At 62.0% G+C, this 26,291-nt stretch overlaps 1 protein-coding gene across 2 annotated transcripts; it reads right to left on the reverse strand.

The window, feature by feature from the left end:
* Window positions 1–274: 274 nt before the first annotated feature.
* CBX4 (chromobox 4) lies at window positions 275–24,566 on the reverse strand. 2 transcript variants are annotated; one of them, XM_075770409.1, is made up of 6 exons: window positions 24,563–24,566; window positions 4,816–4,958; window positions 4,688–4,731; window positions 3,847–3,912; window positions 3,071–3,137; window positions 275–2,534 (listed from the first exon to the last, which is right to left on the reverse strand). In XM_075770409.1, exons 2-6 carry the CDS (start codon window positions 4,882–4,884, stop codon window positions 1,197–1,199), a joined length of 1,584 nt encoding a protein of 527 aa, XP_075626524.1. In that variant the 5' UTR covers window positions 4,885–4,958; window positions 24,563–24,566; the 3' UTR covers window positions 275–1,196. The 2 variants fall into 2 exon arrangements, with proteins under 2 accessions (XP_075626524.1, XP_075626523.1); XM_075770408.1 differs by lacking the exon at window positions 24,563–24,566 and having other exon boundaries at window positions 4,816–5,081.
* Between the last annotated feature and the right edge of the window lie 1,725 nt (window positions 24,567–26,291).

Here is a 26,291-nt window from a genome sequence, read left to right on the forward strand (position 1 = left end):
CGGCACTGCCGGCAAACGCCGAACCACCGGCTCCTGTGGCCTTGCTGCCCGCCTGGATGGCACGATGACGAAACGGGGTGCCCCTCCGCACCGCAGGCGGCACGCTCTCGTCCGCGCGTTTGGGGAAAAGTCAGAACGATATTCGATACGCTGCATCTCGGAGCCGATTTTAACCTGCAGGTCCCTGCTCTGCGGCACCCCGGCCACAGCCTGCCCGCACAGGGACGCTTCCTGCGCCGTCCGTATGCAGTAACAAACGCACTCCAAATCCCGGTAGTTTTTGTAAAGGTTTATAGTCCTTCGCAATGATTGCATGATACATTTCTTCCCCCGTGACACAGCCCTCAGACCAGGAAGCGCCGCTGGCAGCTCGCGCTCCACTCCCAGCAGCCGGGCTTTGCAATCCGATCTACGCTAGCTGCAGAACATCAAATGCACTTTCAACATCTCCATTTAATATTTACATTCAAGCAATTAATAATTGGAAGCTTATAGTTTAGACATTTCTAATAGCAGCAATTTCTATAATAGCTTGTTTAGCTTTAGATAACGATTTTTTTTTTTTTTTGCACATAGAAACACCACATGTGTACAGTATCAAAAAATATATACCGGGGATGGTCCTGCGGGTCGTAAGGAGGGCAAGGGGACGAGACTAACAAATGCTGAATGGTTAAAAAGGAGAACAGAAAATAGTCGTTTGATATAGTTTATAAGGTGATCTAGGGACTCCATAAATCTAGGCTTTATATTTCATTATATAAATACCTACAAATAAATATATTAGCGTGGCCGGAGAGCGACCAGCTTTCAGCTCAAACAATACATTTCAATAACACCACGTACAAACGGGAGCAAGAATCACTCGACAAGTTAGCACTGTTAAAATATAATACTATAACTCTGAGTAACTGGCGGGACCCGTCCTTGCCTGTCCCGGCGCCCGCAGGTCCCGGGGCAGCCCCCGACCACGGGGCCGGAGCAGCGGCGAGGACACCCCGCGTGGCAGGGACGGCCGCCGTGCCCGGCCCTGCCCCGGCGTCCCCTCGGCGGAGACGGCAGGCTCGGCCGCCGCGGCGCGGGCAGGGGGCACGCGGGCTCCGGGGAAGGGGCACCAGTACCTTAGAGGGAGGCTGTGGGGCCGGCGGCCCTGGGACGGGCAGGCAGCTCCCACGGGGAGCAGCCGCCGTCCCACCTCACACCGTCACGTACTCCTTGAAGGTCACGGTCAGGCAGTTTGCGGTCACGTCTGTGATAATTATATTCCCAAAGAAGGGCTTGAATTCCTGCAGGGACTCGGCCTCCTCCTCCTCCTCCTCCTCCGTGGCCTCCCGGGGCTGCGGAGGCTCCGGGGCCGGTTTCTCGGCTGGCGCTGGCGGCACCTCTGGCTTCACCTGCGCCAGGGCCAGCTCGCCCTCCGCCCGCGGTTTCACGCAGCGCAAGTCTATGGGCTCATCCAGGTCCGAATCCAGCAGGATGACCTCCGGCTGGGCGGGGGCGGGCAGCTCCAGCCGCTCGGGGGCCGGGGGGCTGAGGCAGGTGGGGGCACTGATGCTCCGGGAGGTCAGGCGCTTCTTGCCCGGCTCCCGCTCCGTGTGCGGCTCCGACAGGCAGCGCTTCCGCGAGCCGGGGCTGGAGAGGTTCAGTCCCATGGAGGAAGGGCTGTGCTCGCAGACGGGACTCAGGGACCAGGGCACGAGGTCCGGCTTGGTGGTGAGCTGCAGGGGCTGCTCCACCGGAGGAAGGGGCAGCTCCTTGGCCAGGGGAGTCTTTTGGGGACTTTCCTCGAGCTCCGTGGGGGGCTGCCGGCCCTCGCCCTCTGCTTTGCTCAGGGCGTTGCTGCCCACCACCCTCTCCTCCCCCGGCTTCCTCCAAGCCTCCAGCTTCTCCTCCCCACCCTTCTTAGGAGTCCTCTCCTCCGCAGCTCGCTTCCGGGGTGGCTCCCCGGACTTGATCTTCACCGCCTGCATCCCGTTCTCCATGTACTTGCTCATGACAATCACAATGCGCCCGTTCTTGTTTTTGTTCTTGACGATCTTCATCTTGCCCCCGAGGCCGTTGCTGGTCACCCGGTCCCTGGGGGGAGGCCCGGTACCACTGGACAGGTTCTTCTCAGCCCCGTTCTTGCTCTCTGCAGCCAGGTTCTTGACCGGGCCCAGCAGGTTTTTGGCCGGGCCATGAGCCCACTTGTCTGGGTGGGCAACCAGGGGGCTCTTGCTACTGTCCAAGCAGGCCTGGCTCTGCGGCTCCTTACTGCTGGGCTGGTAATGGGGCTCGTACATCTTGGGGTCCGGCTGGTAGTGGTGGTGCTTCTTGCTGTTCAGCTGGTAGTAATACTTCCCTTTGCTGTGGGACTGGTGCTTCATGCCGCTCTCCTTGCCGTTGGGCTGGTACTGGTGATGCTTCTTGCTGTTGAGTTCATACTGGTGCTGCTGGCTCTTCCCGGAGGAGCCAAGATCCAGCTTCGGCCTGTTGTCCACGGCAGGGTCCTGCAGCCCCGTGAGGATGTTCGAGCGGCGGGCAAAGGAAGGAAGCTGCAACACAAAGCCAGGGGCCGCGGTCAGCCAGGGCCGGAGAACGAGATGCCGGTGTTCCGGCAGGTGCCGAAGGCACCGGTGAAACCCCCGCGCCTCCAGCGGCTCTCGTTACGGGACACTGCATCATGGGGCGCCGTGTTCTCGAGCAGGCGGCCCCAACCCACTCCAACTTACAGGCTGTGCATTGCTCCAGATTAATGAAGCAATGAAAAGAAGAAAAGCACCCTTCAATCAGCTGTCTGGGAACAGGGGCCAAGCAGGAACGCTGCTGCCGAGCTTGCGAGCAGCCTGCTAATGCCGCCCGGCTGCGGGTGCCGCGGGTCTGCCCTGCGGCCTGGAGGGAAAGGGGGCTGGGACCGCCCGATGAGCTCAGCGCTGGGGCTTGGGGGTCCCCAGGGCATTGCGAAGCGCCCGGGCTGCGCGCATGGCTCCTCAGCATGATGAAACCTGCTGAAAGCGGCTCCCTGGGGATGGGGCCACGCTGCAAACAGGCTGCCCGGGAGGTGCGGGGCTGGACTCCGCCACGCATTTACCTGCACGACCAGCGGCTTTGGCTTGGGCCCCCGCTTGCGGTATCCCATCAGCTGCTCCTGCCGCTCCCTGTGGGAACACAGAGTCACGGCGAGGCCCGAGAGGCGGCACACGGCCCCCCCGGGGTGCAGCCCTCCCCACGTCCCATGCATGGCAGCTCCTGCGGTGCCCAATGACCCGACGTGGGTGCAGTGAGCTGGGGCGGGGGGGGGGGGGCGGGAGAGCAGCCGGGGCCCCGCAGGTGCAGAGCTGCGGGCCAGGGGTCCCACAGGAGGCGGTGGGACGGGGGCACGGCCAACCCGCCGAGGCAGCGGGCTCCCAGCGAGTCAACTTCCCCACTCCCGCCTCCCCACGCTGCAGCGAGGGGCTGAAGTTTACAGTTTGCGCCAAAATACTACAGGAAATAAATGCACGGAAAGACAAAAAAAAAAAAGGCAGAAAAAAAAAAAAAAAAGGAAAAAGCCCGTCCAAGCGCAGCAGCAGCAGCAGCGCCGCCTCCTCCACTCGCAGGCATCAAATCCCCGGGCAGGCAGGAGCGCAAGGCGCGGCGTGGGGGGAGCGCGGCGCGGGGGACCTTGAACCGGAGGCGTCGCCCGGCAGCCCCGCGCCGCCCGCCCCGCCGGGGCCGCGCCCCCGAACCAGGGCCCGGGCCCCCCCCCGCGCCCGCCCCCCCCCCGGCCCCCGGCTCCGTGACGCATCTGCAATTGCCGAAGCGGGCGCGGGGGCCCGCCGCCCCTCCCGGTCCCGTCCCGTCCCGTCCCCCCCCCCGGCCACTCACCTGTTCTGGAAGGCGATGAGCAGCCGGGGGTCCAGGATGTTCTCCTCCGGCTCCCACGTGTTATATCTTGCGAGAGGGGAGGAGAGCGGCCGTCAGCCGCGGGGCCCCACCGGGAGGGGGCCGGGGTCCCGGGCAGGGGCACCCCGCTGCCGGTCCGGAGCACCGGGCCTGCCTGGGAACGGGTGTCCGTGGCTGGGGTCCCGGGGGAGGGGGATGGGCGGGGGGGCGGGGGGGGCAGGGGGACGGGACTGTTTATTTAGCGCAGTTATTATTCCGGAGGAATTCTAGGCATGTCATGATGAAATTTTCCAAATCCCCTTTCCCGGACCCAGGAAAGCGGCCGCGGCGCGGAGGAGGGACCCGGCCGCCGAGTCCGGAACAGCGGCGCGGACCCCCTCCCCCGCGCCCCCCCGCCGGCACTGTCATGCAAACCCCAAATACTCCGCAGCCCGCAGCGGCCGCCCTCGCTCCGCGGCCGGTGCCTCCGCCTCCGCGGGCGGCTCTCGGGGGCCGCCCGCCCGCCGCGGGCTGCGGAGCGGCGCGGGTTATTTTTGCGGTTATTCCCCCCCCCCCCCCGCCGCCTCCCTCCCCCCCGCTCGGTTCTGCAATATGGAGCCCGGCTCCCGAGGAGGGAAAGGGGGAAGGAGCCATTTTCTGGTGCACATCAGCCGCCGCCTGCCCGCCTCGCTCGGCTCCCGCCGCCGCCGCCGCCGGGCCCCGAGGCCGCTTCTCGCCGCCCGCCGCCCTGGCCGGGGCCCTTCCCGGGGCGCCGAGCGCGGCGGAGCCCCGCCGCCGGGCCGCCCCTGCCCCATCCCCGTCCCCGTCCCCGCTCGGTACTCACTTGGGCGACCATCCCCTCCATTTCACCAGGTACTCGACTCTGCCCTGCGGAGCGCGGGAGGCAAAGACACGGCGTCAGCTGGACCCGCCGCCCGGCCGGCCGCCCCCCGCCGCCCCCGCCCTCCTCACCTTTCGGATCCGCTTCTTCTCGATGCTCTCCACCGCGAAGACGTGCTCCCCCACCGCCGGCAGCTCCATGCTGCAGCCCGGAGGGGCCGGGCCGGGCCGGGCCGGGCGTCCGCGGCCGCCGCTGCAGCCGAGCTGGGCTCCGGCTCCGGCAGCTCCCGCCGCCGACCCGACAGACACTGAGCCCCGGCCGCCGCGGCACCGCAACCCGTGCAAATCCCGGAGCGAGACGTCAGGGAGGCGGCGCCTCCCGGGCCCGGCTGCCCGTCAACGGCGGGGCCGGGGGATTGGCGCAGACCTGCCGGGGAGCGAGGCGGGGAGGGGGCGGGCGGGGGCCGGGCAGGAGCGGCGGGGGGGGGGCGCGGACAGCCCGGCCCCCGCCCCACGCGTGACTCAGCACGGCCCCCACGGGCCCCGCAGCCGGCGGGGGGCGGCAGAGCCCGCGGGGCAGGTGCGCGACCCGCGCCGCCCGGGGGGGTGGTGGGTGCCGGGCGGGGGCCCTGGGGGGGGGTTCCCCCGAGGATGCGCGGGGGAGTCCGCGCGGTGCCGGCGGGATCCCGGAGCGAGGAACGAGCCCCCCCCCCCCCCCCCAGGAGGGCTCCACGCCGCGGGCTGTCCTGGGCCTGGGGGGTGGCGGCGCACCCCCTCCCCCCGCACGGCCCGGGCCCGCTACCTCCTCCCGTGGGGCCCGGCCCGCGGCGGGAGGCGGGTGCGAGGGAGCGGCCCCGGCCCGGCCCTGCGGAGCCCTCGCCCCGCTCCCGGGCCGGCCGCCGCGCTGCTCGGCGGGTTCCCGCGGCCCCGGGGAGCCCGGCCCAGGGACACCCAGCGGCGGGGACCCCCGTTGCAAGATGGCCGGAGCGCCCGGGGGAGCGGGCCCGGGGCAGGTGGCGGCGAGTTTCCTTCGCCCGGTGCCGGAAGCCGCAAACGGCGGCGGCGTGCGGGGACCACGGGGGCTGCCGCAGAGAGCCCGGGGAGGGCGGCTCCGCGCCCTCGCTTCTCGTTTGAGCGGATTAAGGGGAGCACGCTCGAGGGTCACGCGTGTCCGTGCCGCGGGTTGCCAGCGGGGGATCCCCAGCCCCGCCCCCCCGCCCCGCTCTGCTCCGGGAAACGTGGCGGTGCTGGAGCGACCAGGCGACCTTCCCCCGGGCAGGTGGAGCGGGGCCGGCCGTGCCCGCAGCCGGGCACCTTCCTGGTGCGGAGCCGCGGCGGCTCCGCACAGCCCCGGCCGTGGGGGCGGGCAGCTCCGGGCCTCTCCTGCCGCCGCTGCGGGAGCCGCGGCGCGGCTCCCGGCTGGGCAGGACGGCGGGGGGCGCGGACACGCGTGGGGCAGTTCCCGGGAAGGCGCTGGGGTGATGCCGTGCGGAGCCCCCAGAGCCTTCGGGGCTCTCGGTTCCCGGCGCTGGCCGAGCTCGGTCCCCGCAGGTGCCGGGCTGTGCCCCCGCGCCGCCGCCCGGGAAGGGGGGACGCGGAGGGCGGCCGGGGCGGGACCGGAGCCACCGCGCCCGGAGCGCAGCGAGGCCGCCCCGGGGCCGGGCCGGGCCGGGCCGTGCGGGGGTCCCGGGGGTCCCACCGCTCCGCAGCCCCCGCCCGGGCTCTGCCGGGCCTCGGCGTCCCTCGCCCGCGGACGGGGCGGCCGCTCCCCGCGGGGCCGGGACTCCCGTGCCCGGGGCTGCCCGTGGGGCTCCCGGCAACTTTCGCCGGGGTGCGGTAGCGGCGGGGCTGAGCCCGAGCGGGCCCGGAGCGGCTCCTCTCTCTACCGGGGATCGGGCGGCAGCGCCCGGCCCCCGAGGACGCTCCCCGCGTCCCCCGGGGCAGGGCCCGCCCCGCCCCGCGGCCTCGCCCGGTCGCCGTTCCCCCGGCCGGCAGCAGCCTGCGCCTTCGGGGGCCCTTCCCGGGCCCGGAGGGTCGGGGGCACCGGGGAGGCACCGCTGAATGTCACCGCGCCGGGGACCATAACAAAGACGCAGCCGCCGCGATCGTAGAGCCGAGCCAATAAAAAGCAAACTGATATTACAATTTTGATTTCCCTGGAGGGCCGAAGGGGCTTAATGTAAGAATTATTATCCATTGTGAACAGCAGCCGAAAGAAAGCACAGACAGGAAGATTTAAATTTTTTTTTTTAACTTAGCGGTTTTCCTAAGAAACATACATTCATTGAAATTTATGCCAGCGGAGTTTGTTAACCCTCCCCTTTGACATTTCAAGCTTCTCCTGTTGCCAGAGGAGACAAGCCGAGCACAAACCACTAATGCTTGCAATAAAACTAAATGCCCAGGGATGAGCAGGATTTGGTGCAATTCCCCTCCAATCTGGGTAAGCTGCAGAGCCGCAGCGGCTCCGGGCCCGGCCCGGCCGAACGCAGCCGGGAAGGGGAGATACGGAGGGCAGGGGCTGGCTGGCTGCAGGTGTATATATATATATATTATTTTTTTTTTAAATGTGTGACCATATATCCTTGGCATCTCTGTAGAACCTGCCTCAGGAGCAATACAAGAGGCTATTGATGAACTATAATATTTAAAAAAAAAGTGAAAGCAACACTGAAAACCGATATTAAAAGCATTTTAATAATTGCCTGGCTTGTGGCTCCTGCAGCTCAGCACCAGCTCCCGTCCTGTAGGTTTCTGCAGGATGTTCATCTGCTTTCTGTTACGGGGCTGATTGCACATGATTCGCAGTAATGATTGTAATGGTGGTGATTTTCTATCTCTTACCTTGCTCAGATAGCAGCAGTTCATGAACTGATACATCTTTCCCTTTGTCAATTCGAAAGAGAACACCTTATTTAAACCACATAAAATATCCTAAATACAGAAAGCAGGAAACGTTTCCAACGGCTGCCTCTTCCCGACTGGTCAGGACATATCACAGAGATGAGAAAAGAAAAAAGGTTTCTGACCAAAAGAAACAAGAGCCAACCGCTGCCTTTTAAAGCCAAGGTAGCAGTTCTTTAATTCCATGCATTTAGTTTATAATTTGCCTGTTTATAAGGCAGATACGAGGTGCAGATACACTTTCTGTGGGTGTTCTTCCCCTCTGCCACACATCTGTGCAAAAATTCAGATTCCCCTTCATCTGGAGAGCATCCTCGATCGGTGCACCGCTCCCTTCAGCGAGAGGACCTGTCCCCGGCAGAGGCGCGAGGAGCAGGCAGAGCGAGCGCGGGGGCTCCGGCCACCCCCGTGTGCCTGTGCGGTGGGCAGCCCAGCGAGGGCCTGATCCTGAGTGGGGGCTGCCGGGGTGCAGCTGTAAGACAAAACCTCCAACAGCCGGAGACAGATGGGCTTCCTGCAGGTGCTAGGAAGCATACCAAGACAATTTCCCCTCAGATACTTGCTGGCCATGTTCCCTCCTACTACCCAGAGCTGATGTCTGTCTGGGTTTATCCTTTCCATCATTATTTACAAACTTCTTACCCCAGAGACAGAGCCAGCTCTGTGGCAGTGCCTCGCTTGCGTTGGGTTCTGCCCCTCAAAACACGAGATGCTCTGCTTCCCCTCGCCTCTGCGCCGGTAGGTCCTGCAGACCTACTGTACGTTTGCTATCAAGCAGCACTGATTACACATGCCATCATTTCTGATGTTGCTCATTAGTCTGTATCATTATTAGCAATTCAAACCAGCAATTCTTTTTCAGCTGTAATCCTCCCAATTCCACTACGAAGACTCCAAGGCTGCAGTTTGGGTGCTCAGCTTTTCCTCCTCTCTTCCCTGGCAGGACCCACGGTTCCTCCTGGAGCCTGAACAGGTCAGGAGCACGCTAGGCCACCAAATAATAACAGAAAGTTAATTCATTAATAGTTACAGCATTTCCTCCAAGGCCAGGCACGGACTTTGCGACTCTCTTGCGTGACGGTGTCCTTGGGGGGGGGGGGGAGGGCGCTGGCCCCATTCATTTCTACCTGGCCGCCCGCAGCCTTGGCCAGCTGGGCTCATGGATTTGCCCTTCTGCTTTTGTCAGCTCTGGCTTGCATTTGAAGTTGTGGCCAGTCTGAAAACCAGATTATAATATAGCCCTTGCTGAGGTCAACACGATGCTGGAGAAAGACAAGAAAAGGATGAGTAGGTAGGCTTGAAAAATAAAGCCAAACACAAAACAACCCACAAACCCCAAAACCCACCCACCCAATCAATAGGATGCCATGAGGTAAGATGCACACAATGAAACCCTGTTCCAGGTTGCCAAGGCAAATCTGTCAATAGAGTATTGAACAAGCAAATCTGACTTGCAATTATTGTCTCCTTCTAAATACAAGCTGCCCCTTTGCCTCGCAGTTCAAACCCGATGCTGGCGCTGAGAAGCTATTGCTGGCCGGGGCTGTTTCAAAATGGTGAGGGAAGAGTCAACTCTGCTGGAAGCCAGGCTGGAATTTACTCTGTGCGCGCTGAAAACCCCTGGAGCGTCCCCACCACCTTCGCTCCTGCGGCTGAAGCGACGTGTGCCCTGCCCCCAGTGTAACAGGCTTTCTAGAGCAGCAAAACCCCCTTTGCAACAAGCTGTTTACTCTTCAAAGCTTTCAGTAAAACATACAGGACCATGGAGCACACAAGAGTATTTTCAGACACTGATGCAGGAAGAAAACCAGCGCAGAGTGTCCAGCATTTTGTGATGCTCGGGAAAGCACAGCGGAGTCCGAGCACCCAAGGCTGGGGCTGTCAGTGTGGAGCAAGCGTGGTGGCCTTAAAACCAAGCACCGCAGCGGGGTCTGGAGCTGCCACCACTCACCCAGAGGCAGCAGGAAAATCCAGAGGCAAAACCACCATGAACTGGGTCATCACATGGAAATTTAAATGGCTTCACAAGTGCTGCAGTTGCCGCGGGTGCACACGGGGCCACGTTAGGTGAATTCTCTTTTCCTGGTGCTGCTTCTAGCGCAAACCAGGAGAGGCCACGTGCAAAATCCCAAAGAATGAGACGCTTGTCAGGAGTACGCAGCGTGCTTCCACACCGGTTTAACAAAGCACAACGGAGCCTGCTTTCATGTGGCCGATGGAGGGGCCGAGGTGCCGAGTAGATGTGGCACCGTTACCCAGAGCAGTTGTTCGGGGCACAGCTGGGTTCCCCTCGCCCCCAGAGCCCCCCCTGCGGGGGAAGCAGCCCCGGAGGAAGGAGGTGACAGCCCTGCTCCACAGAGCCGCAGTCAGCACCGAACAGCAGGTTCCCAGGAGACTCTATCCCTCAGATGGGAATAACCCCCCTTCCCCAGGGCCCTTTTCCGCCGTGCCTTCACCCCCAGCCTCGAGCAGGGGTGCCACCGAGGAATCCTCAGAGACCATCTGTCTTTAATCTTCTTAGAGTCAGGCAAGTCAGGAGAAATTCAGAGGAAAGAGGCACTGAAGTCCCTCTGTCCCTGGCTGCGACCCTCCTTCCACAGCACAGGGCTCAGCACCCACCCGGTGGGAGCGGGTCCCGCCTGCCCCACATCCCCAGAGCAATGCAGACTGCCTGGGACACCAGACAGCGGGCACCGGGAAGCGTTCCCGCCCGCAGGGGCACCCCTGTGCCCGGTGGGAGCAGGGGCACTGTGGGTCTGGGGCAGCGGGAGATGGGTGGGAATCCCCGCGGGGAGCCCGGTGCGCGGCCGCTGCCTTGTCCTGCCCTGCACCTTCTCTGCCGTCCCCCTCGGCCAGCCCTGGAGAGGGCCGTACTCTGAGCTCTCCTCTTATCGCTTAAGCCGATGCTGTTCCTTGGCAGCTGGGTGTAATTATGAGATTTTCTCCATTAGAAATGGGTCTGCGCATGTGTCTCCTGGCGAGGCTGCAATCCACTGGTGGCAGCAGCGAGGAGCCGCTCGGCTGCCCAGCGAGTTGTGAAAGGATTGAGATGTTTTGTGCGAGCTTTTCCAATCTTCTCCGTTCGCTAGAATCACAAAAACTTCCATCAAAAAATAAACAGTGCCAACACGCTGCAAGCCCCAGACAGCTCAACTTTCGAGCCGCTCCACAAAATCAAACAAGAAGCTGCTGGAGTCAGATTTAATTTTGGACACAAACCCCCAAGTAAAACATACTGAACAAAGGTTCCTCTGCACCAAAGCCACACAGGGAACACTTGGAGCCCTGCGCACGGGCCAGGAGCCAGGATGGCTCCAGCTGGCCCAGGCATAACAGCCTGGAGGTGGCTCTGGGATCTCCTCCCCATTCTCCAGGTAGATGGGAGCTACACCATCGCCTGCCCTGCACCCGCTGCAGAGAGCGTGAGAAAGTCGGAGGCTCCAGGACATCTTGCTGAGGAGAGCAGGTTGGGGTGGTGATTAGGGTGGTGGTTTGGAAATGCCATCAACAGAGGCTCTGGGAAGAAATTATCCTCTGTGGCTTCCCAGGGCTTCCAGAGGGCTTTTCCCCCACGTGACTCTCCAACACACTCAAGAGGAGAGCAAGAAATCCCCTTTTCCCTAGGAGCCAGGCTGAGAAGCTGCAGCTCACTTCACACAGAAGGGACAAGGAGGAAAGCAGATACTGCCCCATCACAGCGAACAGAACTTGGCCCGCGATCGTGCTCTTTAATGAGCAAAACCACCAAACTACTCCTAATAAAGTGAGTCAAAGCACATACCTCCGGGGTCCTTATCCCTTTCTAGGATGACAGTCTAAGATTTTTATCTAGTACAAACAAAGCCTTGACCATGCAAAGGAGTCACCAGGCACAGGGGTTTGCCCCACACAGTCTGATGGGGGGATAAGGGCGGACAATGCAGCCACGCTGCCGGACAGTTACCCTGACCTTCCAGGGAAGCCTTTCAGCTGGGGCTTCTCGGGTCGCTCCAGCTCCACATGGGCAGCCGGCTTCGCTGGAAGGGCTGTGGTTTTGGAACACAAACCCATTACCTTGACATTTCAGTAATCAAAGAAGTTTAGAGCAGCTTTACCTGAAGTTTCTTTTAAAAGCATCACCTTTCAGAGAGCATCAAACACGGTCCCAAAAACATCCTCAGGAGATAAACCAGCACCTGAACCTCAGCAGTAATACGTGCTGCTGGAATTGCCACATGCAGCAAAACCCAATTTTTCCAGCTCATGCGGCTGCAAAGCCAGCTTGGTCCATCCACAGGGATGCCAGCGCTGGCCTCTGCTCACCACACATCAGGCTGCTCCTCCGACGCTCCGACCCACACGCTCATCCCCCAGAGCATGGAGGGTCCCATACCCATTCCTCCCCACCGACCCTCCAGGCACTCGGTGCCACTTCTCCTTCTTGGGCAGGAGCTGGGCTAAGCCCCAGGGAAAGGGCCTCAGCCAGGGTTTCTGGGGCACAGCGAGCCCAGCGCACCCAGAGGGACAGCCCGGCTGCCTCATCCCATGCACACTCTCTTGGCTCCCACCCACACAAGCAGCAATTCCTGGGAGGGATGAGTCTCCATAAAGGCCCTCCCTGGCTGCAGAGGAAGCTGAGCTGCTCATGCCAAGCTACTTAAGTGCAGAGACTGATTGACTGATCGACTTGCTAAGGTTACAGCTGAGGAGAGCGTACCTGCAGGACCTGCAGGGCGAGCGGCCCGGTGGAGCTGCTCCTGGCACACGGGGCATGGGGAGGAGCGAGAGAAAGGGAAGCGGGGAAAGCTGCAGCCCTCCCGTGCCAGGACCTGTGCGGTGGGTACTGTGCAGGCTCCCGGCAGCAGAGCTTTTATCTCTGTGCTCTGCACCACGCAGGGGCTCTGCTCCCGTGGCCGCCTGGTAGCGTTCATGTAGCACCCGGTGCTGCTGAGCCGCGGCTCCGGCTCCCACGCGCTGCCAGGACCAGCTCCTCTGGCAGAGCGGTTAGACACCATGTGGCACTGATCTAAACTGACGCCCTGGCCTCCCCTCCCCAGGCATCGTGGCGATGAGATCGGTAATTGCCTACAGACAGAAGTGATAATTACTGGTTTGGGCTGGGACAGCTCGTGGAGCTGCAGGAAGAGGAGCAGGTGAGGGCCTTGTCCGCACACGTCCCACCTCGCGGTCCTGGAATGGCACACGGCGGATGCTGGCACACGGGCGAAGCGCTGGTGGTCGTGGCAAATTGCCTGGCCCTTCCTGAGCGCGGCGGAGCTGAGCCCAGGGCTGAGGTGCTGCGGAGGTGCTGACCACCACCTCACAGCCCGTGATGGGGACCTTCGGGCTCTGCAGCTCCAGGGGCTGTGGAACACCCGGGGGCCTTCCAGTGTCCCCAGGGCTGCGGCGTCCTGGCTGGTGGCACTGCGAGCTGCGGCACCTGTGGGGCAGGCGGCACCCGTGGGGCAGGTGGCACGCAGTGTTGTGGTCATTCAGCGGGTGGGTTTGGGGCTGCGGTCTCAGGTCTGTCCTTACACAAATGGCTACGGGATCCTTGCTCCAGGCATGTGGCTCCCTTGGGAGTGGGCTGGGAGCTGCTGGGATGGATCCGGCATCTGTGCTGTGGGCAGGGAGACTGTGCAACCACGACTCGATCGAGTGCTGCTGTGTGAGGGTGAGGGGCTACGGCCCCTGCACATCTCCCCTCTGCCAGATCCGTCGCTGGCATCCGGTGGCCACAAAAATGCAGCGTTTGACAGAAGACTCTCAGTTTCGAAAGGGTGCTGCCGGTTCACGCCCGAGCAGCGAGGCCGGGGAGTCTTGCCTGCATGCACGCCGCTGCTGTGTGCAGGCAGAGGGAGGAAGCGTGCGCGGCTCTGTGGTCAGGCAGTTTCCATCCTCCCTGCACCTGAGCCGAGGCAGCGGCACAGCTCCGCAGCAGCCCTTCCCTCCGGCTGCCTGCCTCGGGGCGCCGGCCGGCTTCCTTCCGCTCGCGCTGCTCTGCGAGCATCGCCTCGGCAGGTTTAGCCGGAGCCCGTGGCTGATTGCACCAACCCAGCGATTGCCCTGACACTTTATCCTCTCAGCAGATTACACCAAGCATTTATGTTTTCAAAGGTTTTGGAAAGATTTGCTGGCTGTGCTGCCCACCCTCCGTGCGTTACGCTGTCACCAGAGAGCTCCCTGCTATAAAGCTGCTTAGTCCAACCCAAGTGGAACTACATGAAACCCATTAGGGAGTGCACACGTTGGCCTGGGGACGGGAGCCCATCTCTACTTGCAGGGCAGAAACCAGGAGGGTCGGTGGTCTCGCTCCCCTCTCCCAAGGCAGGCGCTGGCCGTGCCTCATGCAGCGTGGGGGTCTGCTCCGTGCCCCCGCTCCTGCTGACCCGCGGGGCTTTGGCGGCGATTCAGCACCCGCACCCAGCATGGGACACTCCGCTGCTGCAGAAAGCTCAGCCCGGAGCCTGGAGGCGATTTGCACGGTGTATAAATGCCTTAAACCAAGAGGTTGATAATCTGCAAGTCCATTGCCTGTGCGTTGAACAGGGCAGAGCAGGCGCTGGGCTCCTGGCCAGCTGGTACCAGGGGTTCACCGGTTCACACCGTGCTCAGGTGACTGGAAACAGCCACGCAGGAGCTGGGTGAGCACTACTGGGGAGACGGACTGGTCGCTGACTGGTTAGACTGGCTTCTCCAACCTCTGCCCCTCCTTGGACTACCTGTATTTGGTTATACAGAGCCAAGTATTTGCTCAGGGACTCAAACTGGACTCCTGGGATCCTGCACTACTTCCTGCCTGGCAAGGCGGTCCTGTCCCACTGTGACATTGTCCTGGGCTCTGCGGGTGCTGGTGCCTGGCCCTCAGATGCTTTTTCATGCTGAACGTTCAGGTGAAGGCGTTGCAGGAAAGACTTCACAATCCACACGTGGGAGAGTGGCAAAGCAGCACGGTGAGAGCAGGGCGCTCCCGTCCAGGGTGTCCTGCAGCCTGAGGAACCCCCACGTCAAGGACCTCTCTGGGCAGGGGAAACCTCTCCACTGAGTCCTCTCCTGCTTATCATTCATTGGGATATTTTAATGGGAATGCTGTCTTCTGAGCAGAGGGATGGCAGCTCCACGGGAAGGCTGGGCCCCTCTGTCACCCTGTCCCCAGGACGAGCTGCCGGAATGGCACGAGCGCAGTCTCACAAGTTGGATCCACTGTTCTCACCTGAGCAAGAAGCTTCCCGGTGTGGAGGAGAGAGCCCAGCATGGCTGGCAGGGGTTACCAGCAGCGCCCGGGCAGCAGCAGCGGTGCTGTGCAAGGTGCCCAGCACCGGCCACCCTGCAGTGCTGAGAGTCACCCTGGGGGAAAGGGCAGCAAGTGTCTTGGCTGTGGCAAGGGGAGACCTTGGCACGTCCCAGGAGAGCAGTCAGCGGGTGAAGGGCAGAGCTGCTGTCCCTCGGAAGGATGGAGAGGTCCCTCCTTGCACGAGGCTGAGCGGGGCCGTGGCTGAGCTGTTGGCTGTTCCTTGGAAGGCTGCAGACCATCTCCCTTTTCACTTCCCCTTCTCTCGGGTGAGTGCGTGTGCCCTGGGCAGCTAATTTTAGGCTGCCGCTCGCTGTCTGGTTTCCCCTGGGGATGCTGAGCAGGTTCTGGGAACTCCAGCTGTCTCTCGAGTGGCGTGAGAGATGCTTCGCTTCCTGGGCTCGCTCCTTTGCTCCTCAACATGTGGACCAGCTCCACCACTTCCCTGCAGACCCCCCAGCACGCCCCTTGCCAGGGCCAGCAGCTCCTAGGATGGGCAGGACGGCCTCGTTCAGGGAGGGGGGTTGAACTTCACCCCAAGTGCATTTCCCTACTCCAGGGGTTTTCCAGATTTTGGAGCTGGTGGTTGCTGCAATCTCTGGGATGCTCGTGAGGGGCCGCTCACCCACATTCGCACACCGGGGCTGGGGTGAATCTGGGACGGGGACACGCGGGACGCCGATTGGGACAGCTCTCATTGCCATGTGCGCACACTCGCTCCACGTCACCGGTGCTGTCCAGAGCAGCCCACGCGCCGGGGCAGCCCAGGCAAGTGCCAAAACGTCTCGGCGGTGCCTGGGGAGCCACGTGCCAAGGACCCAAGGGAACACTGCGCTCCCCTCCCGCCCCCCTCCGCACAGCCCATCGCCCAGCGGCGCAGCCCCCAGCCGCCAGCTGAGCAGCAGGGCGGATTTTAGGTTGACGACGGAGCTTCACAGAGGAACTCCGTGCAGTGGGGAGCTCCACCAGCCCAGTGGAAGAGGTCGAGAGCTCTTGTTGGAAACACGCTCTCTGTTTCTAGTCACAACGGGGACAATTTCAAGTTCCAGCTGTTGGATCCGGTTGGGTTTCCCTGTGATGGATTACGGAGCTCCCCCTGCCCAAAGGAGCATCCTCCCAGGATGGCAGCGCAGGCCGTGGTCAGGGCTGTGTGACCGCCCTGCTCGATCGCTCGCTGGGATAAACCACCACCACCAGAGCCTGTGGGGGCTGAGGCAGCCTCAGGCTTCCAGCACCTGGGAAGAGTCAGGAAAACCTGAGAAACGAGCCGAGAGCGGCTCTGCCACTCTGACCAGCAAAGAGCAGCAGGACCCTGTGTGAGAGCCCAGGGGCCGCGGGTGGGTGTTAGCCCAGGGAGGGGCTGCAGGGTCAGCCTGGGGCCGGGGCTTTGATGGTGCCGATGATCTGCTCAGGCCAACGGGATCGCAGGGTGTGCGGACGACTGCGACGCTGATTCATGGAGCTCTGTCATTAAAAACACAGCCACTGTCCTAGTCCTCGAGGATTTACTGCCCGTAGCCAGGAAATACAGCAAGTGCAGCCTCCTGGCATTGCTCATGCTGGAGGGGACGGCGGGGGGCCCAGGCGCAACCCGGCGCTCGGTCCCACACTCCCCTTGCAGCAGCCTTGCCCAGCCGCCCCCCGCTCCCGCTTCCACTCCCTTTTCTGCCCCGACATCCATGCTGAGCCCACCCTGAGTTTCCTGTCCCCCCGGCACGGCCAGCACCGACCGGTGGGGTCTCACGCGTGTCCCAGCCCGTGATGACGCGCGGCGGAGCCCAGGCTCGAGCTGGGTCTGAAAAAGGAGGTGAGGAGCTGCTGGAGCCCCGCCGTGATGGGCAGCAAGTCAGCAGGCAGGAGCGCGCTCTCGGGGGACACATACACACCGTGGGGACGGTCGAGTCATTTGGTTTCTGACACACCCCACATTGCACGGCGGGGCACACCCTTTCCTCCACCACGGAGCCCAGCTCGCCTGGCCGCAGGCTCCTGCGAACCCTGCCGGGTACCAGGCAGGAGGAGCGTTCCCAGGGCTGGCGGTGCCGGCCGTCCCCTCGTCTCTCCGCAGCACTATGAGCAAAACCGGCACTGTGTCTCTGCCCCGGCTCGGTGCAAGCCGTGCTGTGCTGGTGCAGCTTTGGGGGACAGGGAGGTGCAAGGTGACACTGCACACCCCGGCAGACGGGCACGGGGGAGAGCATGAGGCAGGGATGGTGCTGCGTGGGGCAGGGATGGGGCTGCGTGGGACAGGGATGGGGCTGCGTGGGACAGGGATGCAGAGCTGCAGGGTGCCTGGGGAGCCCCCAGGTGAGTGGGGTGCTGCTGACACGGAGCACTTTGCCGCTCAGCCCCGGCTCCCCAAGCGTGGCTGCCCAGGCTGGGGGGCCGTCCGGGGCAGCCCTCGGCGCCGTGCTCGGGGCCAGCCGGGGAGTCTCCCGTCTCCGCCGTTCCCGCAGCCCATGTTTGGGCCGCGGCTGCAGCAGGGCCATAAAAGGCAGCGTGGGGAGGGCGCTGGCGTTGGGCCCACCGCATCGGGGCCGCCGCGCTGGGGGCGTCCCGGAGAGCTGCCACCGGGAATTGGGGCTGTGGGGCTGCCCCGCAGAGGGGATGCTCTGGGCTCCCCCCAGCCCGTTGCTGCCCTGCAGAACAGCCTGTGCCCCGCCGGCCCCGGGAAAGGGCCGGGCAGCCCCTGTCCCTGCGGGCAGTCACCCACCTCAATACCTGTGGGTGCCCAGGGTGCTGGGGAGTGTGTCCGGCCGTCCTGCATGGGCACGGCCAGAGCCACAGCCGTGCCCCAGCTGGTCCCACAGCCGTGGGAAGGGTCTCGCTCAGCCTCAAGTGCCCTCCCCAGGGCTGGGAACCAGGTCTGCTCTGCTGCAGGGCTCATTACGCATCGGGGTGGCAGACACGGCAGTGGCAAACTTGGCGCAAGTGTTTTGGCTGGGCTGAGCTGATGTAGGACCTCCTGTAACACAGGCTGAGGCCCAGAGCTGGGAGGTGTTCAGTAAGCTGAGGTCCAGCAGATGTGCTTTAAATGCAGTCAGACCAGCCAGCTCCAGAGGGCAATAATGGGGAAGAAAGTGGGGGCAATGAGAGTTTGGGGTGATGCAGGAGGACTCATTCCCTCTGGGGTCTTGCTCCAGCTCACCCAGGGACATCCTTACCAGCAGGGATTGAAACTCTGACCACAGCCCAGGGAGAAGAGCAGAGATGGGCAGGTAACAGACCCATCACAGGAGAGTGACTAATTTACCAGGAAAGCCCGAATGTGCCGCAGCGCTGTGGGCTGGCCAGGGTGGGGTGTGAGCCAGCCCGGAGGAATGCGAGGAAGATAAACAGGGAGAAGGAAGGGCGATTCCCAGGTATCCGGGTGGGCACCGCAGAGCGGCAGGGCAATGTGCGACGTCTGGAAAGCTGGGGCCGTGCATCGGGACGTGCTTCCAGCTGGGGAGGTGGACGGAGTGGGGGCATTCTCCCCAAATGGCACTTATCGGGGCCTTTTGAGTTGGGTTGGGCAAAGGCTGAAGGCTCTCCTGGGACGGGGAGCTGGTGCAGGAGTGCTGCCGGTGCTCCCGGGCAGTGGCTGAGCAGGGCGGTGGCGGCAGCCGTGTCCTTCCCGGGCCGTGCCCCTGGTGCTCAGCTCAGGCCCCGGTCCCAGCGCACCCAGCACCTTCCTTGCTCCTGCTTCAGCTTGCAAGGCATTTTTGGCAAAGCAGGCATGTAACACTAAGCCCAGCTGCAGCCATTTTAGACCTGGCATTAAACAAAGCAAAGTAACTCCCCGTTCACGACACCTCCTCGCAGGGGTCCGGGGGCTGCAGCCCTGGGGCCAGCAGGTTCAGGTGAGACGGGCTGCCTGCGCCCGCTCAGCCCCTCTGCTGCAGAGGACACAGGGCTGATTCATCTCTTGCTTGGCTTCTGCTTACGTATATTCACACTGTTCGTTCCCTGCCTGAACAGCTAAATTAAGCCCGGCAACAATGGGCCATCGATTATCCCATTATACTTCCATCGGCCTGACTTCACAGCTGGCTCCTGGAGGGGCAGCGCACGTGGCCTTGGCAGGGGCTCAGAGCAAGCAGCCCCTTGCTCCGTTCCGCTCTCCGGAGCCCTGAGCCTGATGCACCGCGCACCCCGGTAACGCCGGGTCCATGGCCCTGCGTCAGCTGCTGCCCCGTCCTCCGGCAGGGACGGTACGGCAGGACCCACACGCCAGCGGCGATGCACCTGCAAGGGAAACGGCCCCTGTTTCAGGGGAACCTCGCCATCCCCGGAGGGCTCTCGGGGACCATCCCAGCTCTGGCAAGCTCGGGGCTTGCTCCAGCTGTTTGCATGGGCCCGTGTCCTCTCTGCTCCCTGCTTCCTGCGGGGCTGTGTCCCCTCCCAGGCCCCCCTTCTCCCCTTGTTGCTTCCCCCTGGCCAGCCACGGCAGAAGCAAACGCTGCCGACCTCTTCCTCTCGTGTGTGTTCCCTGTGAAGCCCAGGAGAAGCCAAGTGATGGGGTCCCGCAGGTCCCCCCGTCCCACCCCATCCCACCCAGGGGAACAGCCCCCAGAGCACCGGCTCTCGGCTGGCTGTTTCTTCCCGTGTCACCAATTTCAGCCTTGCTTGTTCTGAGTCTTTTTATTACCCAAACTGCTGATGAGCAATTTTTCAAGAACGGAAAGGTCAGCACGTGCAGACCCTCGTTGACTGCCCCACGGTGCCCACCCCCCTGGCAGAGCCCCGGCTCTGTTCTGCCCCACAGGTCCGTGATGCCCGTGAGCATCCAGGTGCCCCGGAGCATCCTTCCAGCAGCAATTTGCAGGAGAAGGGCTGGGTCAGGCCATGTCTGTGGCAGCGAGGAGAGGGGTGGGCACCCTGGGGTGGTCCTGGGTGACCTGGGCAGCGCTGTGTGGGGTGGCAGCCCGGGGAGGGCCCCCAGTCTGCTCCCTGTGTGGAGCTGAGCTGGTTGCCCACTCCCAGCGTACTGCTCCTGCTCAGGTGGGGGGGCCCTAAAGCAGCACAGCAGAGCGGTGACGGTGATGTTGCTGTGTCTGTACGGGGATGCTTCGCCTGCAGATCTCCTACCTGCGTCAGCAGCTGAATTCCCTGCTCTCATTCTCTACTCTGGCAGCTCCTTAACCCTTTCCTCCTGGCCGCTGCGCTCTGAGGAGGCACGGCTCGAGCACGCAGGCTTCTTGGAGCTTGTGTCACGGTGGCTGGGACCCTCTGGGTGCAGGCTGGCTGTGGCACCTGGGCCTGATCCTGTTCCCACACGGCTGCAGGAGAGGCTGCAGCATTTTCCAGCTTGGGGAAGCTGCTCCGCACCCTGTTTGGTGCCCCCAGCTCTCCTATGACCCTCACGTGGCACCCCTTTCCCAGCCCGGTCCTGGCTGTGCCACATCCCTGCGCGCCCTCGGCAGCAGCCGGCGATGCTGCCCCCCCCCGGCTCGGGGCTGGGGGCTGTGCTGGGGCCAGGGCGTGCTCTCCCCACTGGTCCCGATCCCTGGGGACAGCCGGCAGCACGGTGACTGCGCTCACCGCGCACCTTCCCTGTGCTCACTGCTGCAGCGAGGCACTGGGGCAGATTTATCACCTTGGCAGAAGGCCCAAAGCCCAGCTGGTGTTTGGGCTGTTTCCAGGGTTTCCAGTCACCGCTGGAAGTTTTTTGGCGCCCACCCTCCCTTGCAATATGTGGGAATTGGGTTCCTGGAGCCGGGACCCCGCTGCCGGAGCCGATTCGGGCCGGGCAGCCCTCCTGGTGGGTGCCCTTGCTCCCGGCATGAGCGGTACCAAAGGGCTCTCTGCCTTCACCCGCAGCACGGGCTCTGCTGGGCGCCGATGGCTCAGGGTCACGCAGGGGGTTGGGATGACTCTGACGGGGTGTTTGCCACGTCCCCACAACACCTGGGCTCTGACAGGGCCCCCCACGCCTCCCCCGCACCCCCGGGTGCAGCGAGCTGGAGGGGAAGTGCGGCTTGGTGCTGCCGGGAGGCTGCTGGCATTCGAGGGGATGGAGGCTTTAGCATCCTGATGGGATGGAGGCTTTAGCATCCTCGACGTGCCTCGAGGAGCAGAAGGAAGGAGCTGTGGAAACGCAAGTGGCCGCTGACAAGCCCCGGGTGCAGGGGCTGGCTGGGACGGGCTGTTCTGGGGCTTGTGAAGAGCATCGTGGTGGCCAAGGGATGGGATTCGAGGGCTCTGCCCGTGGCAGGTCATGGTCCCTGGACAAAGCAGAGCCGATGGGGCTGGGAGCTGGCGGGACTGAGTCTTGGGGTGGGGAACGCATCCGTTGGGAGCCCAGCCACTGATACAGCCTGGGCTCCATGTCGTGCAAGGAGCCATTCTCCAGATCTCCAGGTGTTTCGGCAAAGAGCTGGAGGTATTGCAAGAGCAGCAGCCGGGGAGGCCTGTTTGCGTATAAACACCAGCGCAGCACACCGAAGAGCCAGAAACTCCCCCGGGGCTCAGCCAGGCTGGCGAGGAGACCAGTGGCCGGAGCAGCCGCTCTGGGACGGCAGCGGGGCTCAGCGAGGCTCGTCCCAGTGCTGCTCTCGGGACGGCTGGTTTAGATTTTACATTTTTAGACTTCTTCTTCCCCCCTGTTTTGTATAAGCCTGTGAAAGACAAGCTACAATCATGGCTCAGCACAGGCAGGACACAGCAAACCCCCAGCCCTGCGTGTCTCTGGGGGATGCTGACCTCCCCAACACATGAAAGCACCTGAGAAACCTCCGGCGAGCAGAGGATTTGGCAGATACCCACCGCCCAGCCGCCTCTGCCACCGCCAAGGTTAGTCAAGCACCCGCCGCAGACAGAAGCAGCTTAACTTGTTTGTGGTTCCTGAAAGACAAACCCAAGCCAAACAAAATCAAAAATCCCAGGAAGAGTCTTTGGGCTGCTCCTTCTCCAGGTCCCTGCTGCTGCTTTGCCGCACGGAGTAGGAGCTTTGGCAGGGACTGAACTTGGAGCCAGCTGAATTCGGAGGGACCTGGGGGGTCTGGGCACGGTGGAGGGTCAGGGGTGGCTGGAGAATCTCTTCCAGTCAGCAAAAAGCACCAATAAAAGTGCCAGCTGACACCGGGTCCCTTTTACTGGATTGCCGGAGCTGCCACCGTGCTCACTCCGGTGTTTTTGCAGCACGCCTGGCATCGCTGGGTCAGTCACGGACCCCAGGACACACGGACGGCTCCACGCATCCAGCCGGGCTGCAGACAGACCCGAGTCCCTCAATGGCAATTTTCCTTTGTCGAGAGACCTTGCGCAAGGGCAGTCGCTTGGTTAATTCTGCTTAAAAAAAGCACCTGTAGTAGAGTTGCTGTATCTCGTTGGGGTGCACCACCAACCCTTCGAGTCCAGCAAAACACAGGAAGATATTTCATGGTGCAACCAGAGCTACAACGGGGTGGAGCAGGTCCCGATGTGAAAACAAATCCTAACCTGGGTGTTCATGCACACGTCGTGGCCCCGGGGATGGCCCCAGCGACTTTAACAGGAGGATACATTTTGATTTAGCTTTGGTTTTCTGCTTTTTGTACCACCGCACCATGGCGTGGCTCTATTTATTTATTTATTTGCAGAGATGCCAGCCTGCTGAACAGAACAGAGAGAGCTTGCAAGGGGAAACAGAGGAATAAACCCACCCCCCTTTGATATTCCCTTCCCATGAGACTGGCTGGGGCTTTGTTTTAAAGGTGAGCTGCAGTACATCAGTTTAAATGACAGCAGCTTGCAGGCAGCGATGGGTTTGGAAACAAACCACCAAAGCCACGAGGGTGGGCAGGGATCCCCCTGCTTCCCAGGGCCGGGGGCTGAGCCCAGCCTTCCAAGAAAGGGAGAAGGGGCCGGGGACAGTTCCTGCCTGGGGACGGCACGTCCTGACGCCGGAGGGGAGAGCTCAGCGTCGCCCCTGCTTCCCTCTCCAAGCCCTGCTCCCCATGCCTGGCTGGCTGCTGAAGAGCTCAAAGGCTTGCACGGCCAAAATCCGCAGGAGGATCTCTCCTGCACGGACTGTTTCTATCAGCTGTATTTCCTTTATCAGTTTCAAGCATAACATTTATTTTAACTGTCCCTGGGTTGAAGCACAAGGGTGGCATTTGCCCCCCCAGGACTGGTGAGGGATGTTACAGCAAAGCCGGCCCACGGCCGCTGCCCCAGCCCCGACAAGGGGAGCCCCGCCGGTCGCCTTTAGCAAGTGACCCAGGCGAGAGCTCGGAGCATTCAAGCATCTCGCCCCAAAACCAAACCAGCCTGTTGGGTTCATTACCGAGACTTGCTTCATGACAACATTACCCAAATATTTCATTATTAAACCCGGCACCATCCAAACACACACCGCTCTCCGCCTGGCAGGTGAATGTGCTCTGACAAAACCGGGCTGCAGAAGCCTCTCCAAAACACGGGATCCACAGATAGTTCTTAAAATAGAAAACGGTGTCTAGCTTGCTGGCGGACAGCGGAGACGCCCAGGGCTGAGCCCTGCGGCACCCCGGGGTGCTCTGCCCCGCCGTGAGCCCCGGCTCTGCCCTGGCACCCACCGCAGCCGCTGCGGCATCCCCTCGCCCTGCGGTGAACTGGCCGTGGGCGGCTGGGGAGGGCAGTCGCTGTCCTGTAGACCTCATGCTGCCAGAAAGGAGAACTACGGGCACATCAAGGCAAACGGCTGTAGACAGGTTCAGCAGATCAAATATTTTTAAACTGAAAATTCTGGCCTTTTTAAACCCGTTTGTGGCTGGCCCCACGGACATGAGTGGTCATAGAGCTTCTGCTACATGCCTGGACGCTGGACTTCAACAGTTAAGGCACCACACATACCACGACTACTGCAATTTCCAGACTACAGCATCAAAATTGCCTAAAAATTGGTTTTGGAAGGCAGAAACCCTATGAAGTGCGAGGAAGAGCCCGATTCCCTGGCTGAACACCTCAGGGGATCATCCTTGCGCTCTGCTCAGCTTCCTTCTGCCCCAGGCTGGATCGGCCGGGGAGGGGGAGCCGCGGGCAGAGACCACCAACGCAACCGCGGGGCACGGCAGCCGGGAGCAGCGGCGATGGCCACCGGCTGCGAGGCGCAGGCAGAAGAGAAGCTCTGAAAAGATGCTGCTTTTGTCTTAGAAAACTCCAGTCTGGGGAGGAGGGGAGTGAACCGGGACCTGCTGCACCGGCTGCGAGGGATGGGGGCACGGGAAAGAGCCCAGCTCGGCAGCGGGCACGGCCCGAAGGGAGGCCAGAGCTCAACCCTTGTTACCTGGAGAGGTTTTGTAGCAGGGGATCCTGGACCTTCACAGCAGAACTATTTTTCAAAGCCCTTTTTAAGGTCACACTAAGAGAGAGTTGCCTTTCATAACTAGAAGAAGAAATGAACTCCATTCAAGAGGGGCGATTTTTTGGTACTCGGATGATGTTGAAGCAGACTGCAATAAAATTGGCCACAAAAATATTGAAGGAGCTTCCTCTAAATTTCCAGCCTGGCAGTTAGAGCAACCTGGTTCTGGAGCAGCCCACGGGGAGAGAGGGAAGGGGGGGACCCGGCAGCTTTTGGGGTGCGACTCAGGTTGGGAAAGGGCTGGGCAGGGGGCTGAGCCACGTGCTGCCCGAGGAGGGCTTTCTCCACGGCGCTCCGGTGGCCCTGGGATGGGCAGCACAGCACGGCCGCTCACGGGGACCTCCTCGGCGCAGGGTCACCGGCAGCCCCGCGGCAAGTCCCCGCCGGCACTGCGGGCACAGCTCCCGCTGGCCTCTGCCAGGGACTCCCCCCAGCCTCCGCTTTTCTTCCCGGGTGGTGTGAAACCTTACTGCACGTTGCATTTCTAAATGAGAGAAATAAACGGCGTGCGGAGCCTTCCCCAGAGCGCTGCGTGCAGGCAGGGCAGGGCTGGGCCAGCACCCTGGGGTGGGATGTGACCATGAACTCCAGCTCGCTCAACTGGTCTATTTTTATGACCGAAGCGGAGAGACATGGGGATTAATCAGCCAGCCCACGGAGGACAAGCTAAGTTGGGTTTTAAATTCTTTGGTGCTTGTAATAAGTCAGGTGAGTCTCTTTGTTCTTGTGAACTGTAATTTTTCATTTGACGGACAGCGTCCCTTGAACAAAACAGCCCAACAGCCATGTCCGAACACACCCTGTACGCAGGAAGCGAGACCCAGCTAACCCAGCCACCTCCTTGCTCCACTTCACAAATGCAAATTTCCCCCCAGCGCAGGAGACTCCAGCAGCACTTTGGCTGAGCATCGCTGCTCCGCGCCTGCTCCAGGGGCCGTGGCCGCCTGCGTGGTTAATGCTTAATGCTGGGGACTAACGAAGTTGTTTCATCGATCCCCCCGTGCGCCCACGTACAGGGCGGCTGTCTGCCTGCTCCCAGCTCCGGGACGGTGCGGGGCAGCGCTCCCCTCTCCCCCCCGTGCCCAACCGAGCCCAGGCACGGCAGGACGGGATGCGGCTGGCGCAGCCCAGTCGCCATCCTGGGAGGTGTCGGGCTGTGCAGTGCCCTCCGCTCTCCTCAGCTTTCCAGATGCAGGCGATCGGGTTCCCCGCTGGGATTACAAAGCGTAGTGTTACCACTGCCAGGAGCGAGGACTCAGTTTTCTTTTTTCCCTGCTCGCCCTGCTCCCCTTCGCCTCGGCACCAGGAGGCAGAAGGATGTGTCAGCTCAAGGCTGAGTCTAAAGAGGCTTATGCTGACTATTTACCTTTGCAAGGGTCTATTTTTGGCTGCTCAGCTGCAGCGAATTCAATGAACAGGGCAGCGATTCAGGAGAGAAGCCACATGAGGGTCATTGTTTCTAGGATCCACTTTACTCCTTTGCAGGGGCCAGAAGCGTCACTTCTTTGTCATTCCTTGGTGGGTTTTTTTCAGCTGGCAAAAAGCGTCACAAAGGGAAAGGGGATCTTGGGGGCAGGTCAGCAGGACCTTGGAAATTTCACTAGGGAGGAATCCCAAGGTTGCTCCTGCCTTTACCCCAGCTGCTGCCAGAGGGCTCCAGGTTGGCTCCACACACCCTCCCACCTCCCACCCAAAACCAGCTCAGACATTTGTGGATGTCCAGCGTGAATTTAATAACGGCATCGGGAGTTAACGAACAGGCTGAGACTGGATTCGAGTCACCCAGGACATGACCGCTGCTGGTAAACAGGGAGCAGCAGGGTTATCAGCTCTGTATTTCTGTGACTGTTGCAGTGGCGGTCAGGGCGTGATGGGAGCTCGGGGAGCTCCCGGTGGTGGGCACAAGGGCTGCTGGTGTAGAAAGACACCTGAAATCTCCCGCTGGCAGTGGGACCCGCAGGGGACACCAGGCACAGGAGAGCTGGCCCGGGGTCGGCACGTTGGTCCTGGCTTCAAACAGAAACAACAGCTTTTTCCATGTGCTGGAAAACTGCAGTGCGGAGTCTTTAACTAAACAAATCCTGAGTGATTTCCACATTGCTGAAAGACATTTTAATAGTGGGGAAA

This window comes from Balearica regulorum, chromosome 18 (genome assembly GCF_011004875.1).
Source record: "Balearica regulorum gibbericeps isolate bBalReg1 chromosome 18, bBalReg1.pri, whole genome shotgun sequence".
NCBI classification, from domain to species: Eukaryota; Metazoa; Chordata; class Aves; order Gruiformes; family Gruidae; genus Balearica; species Balearica regulorum.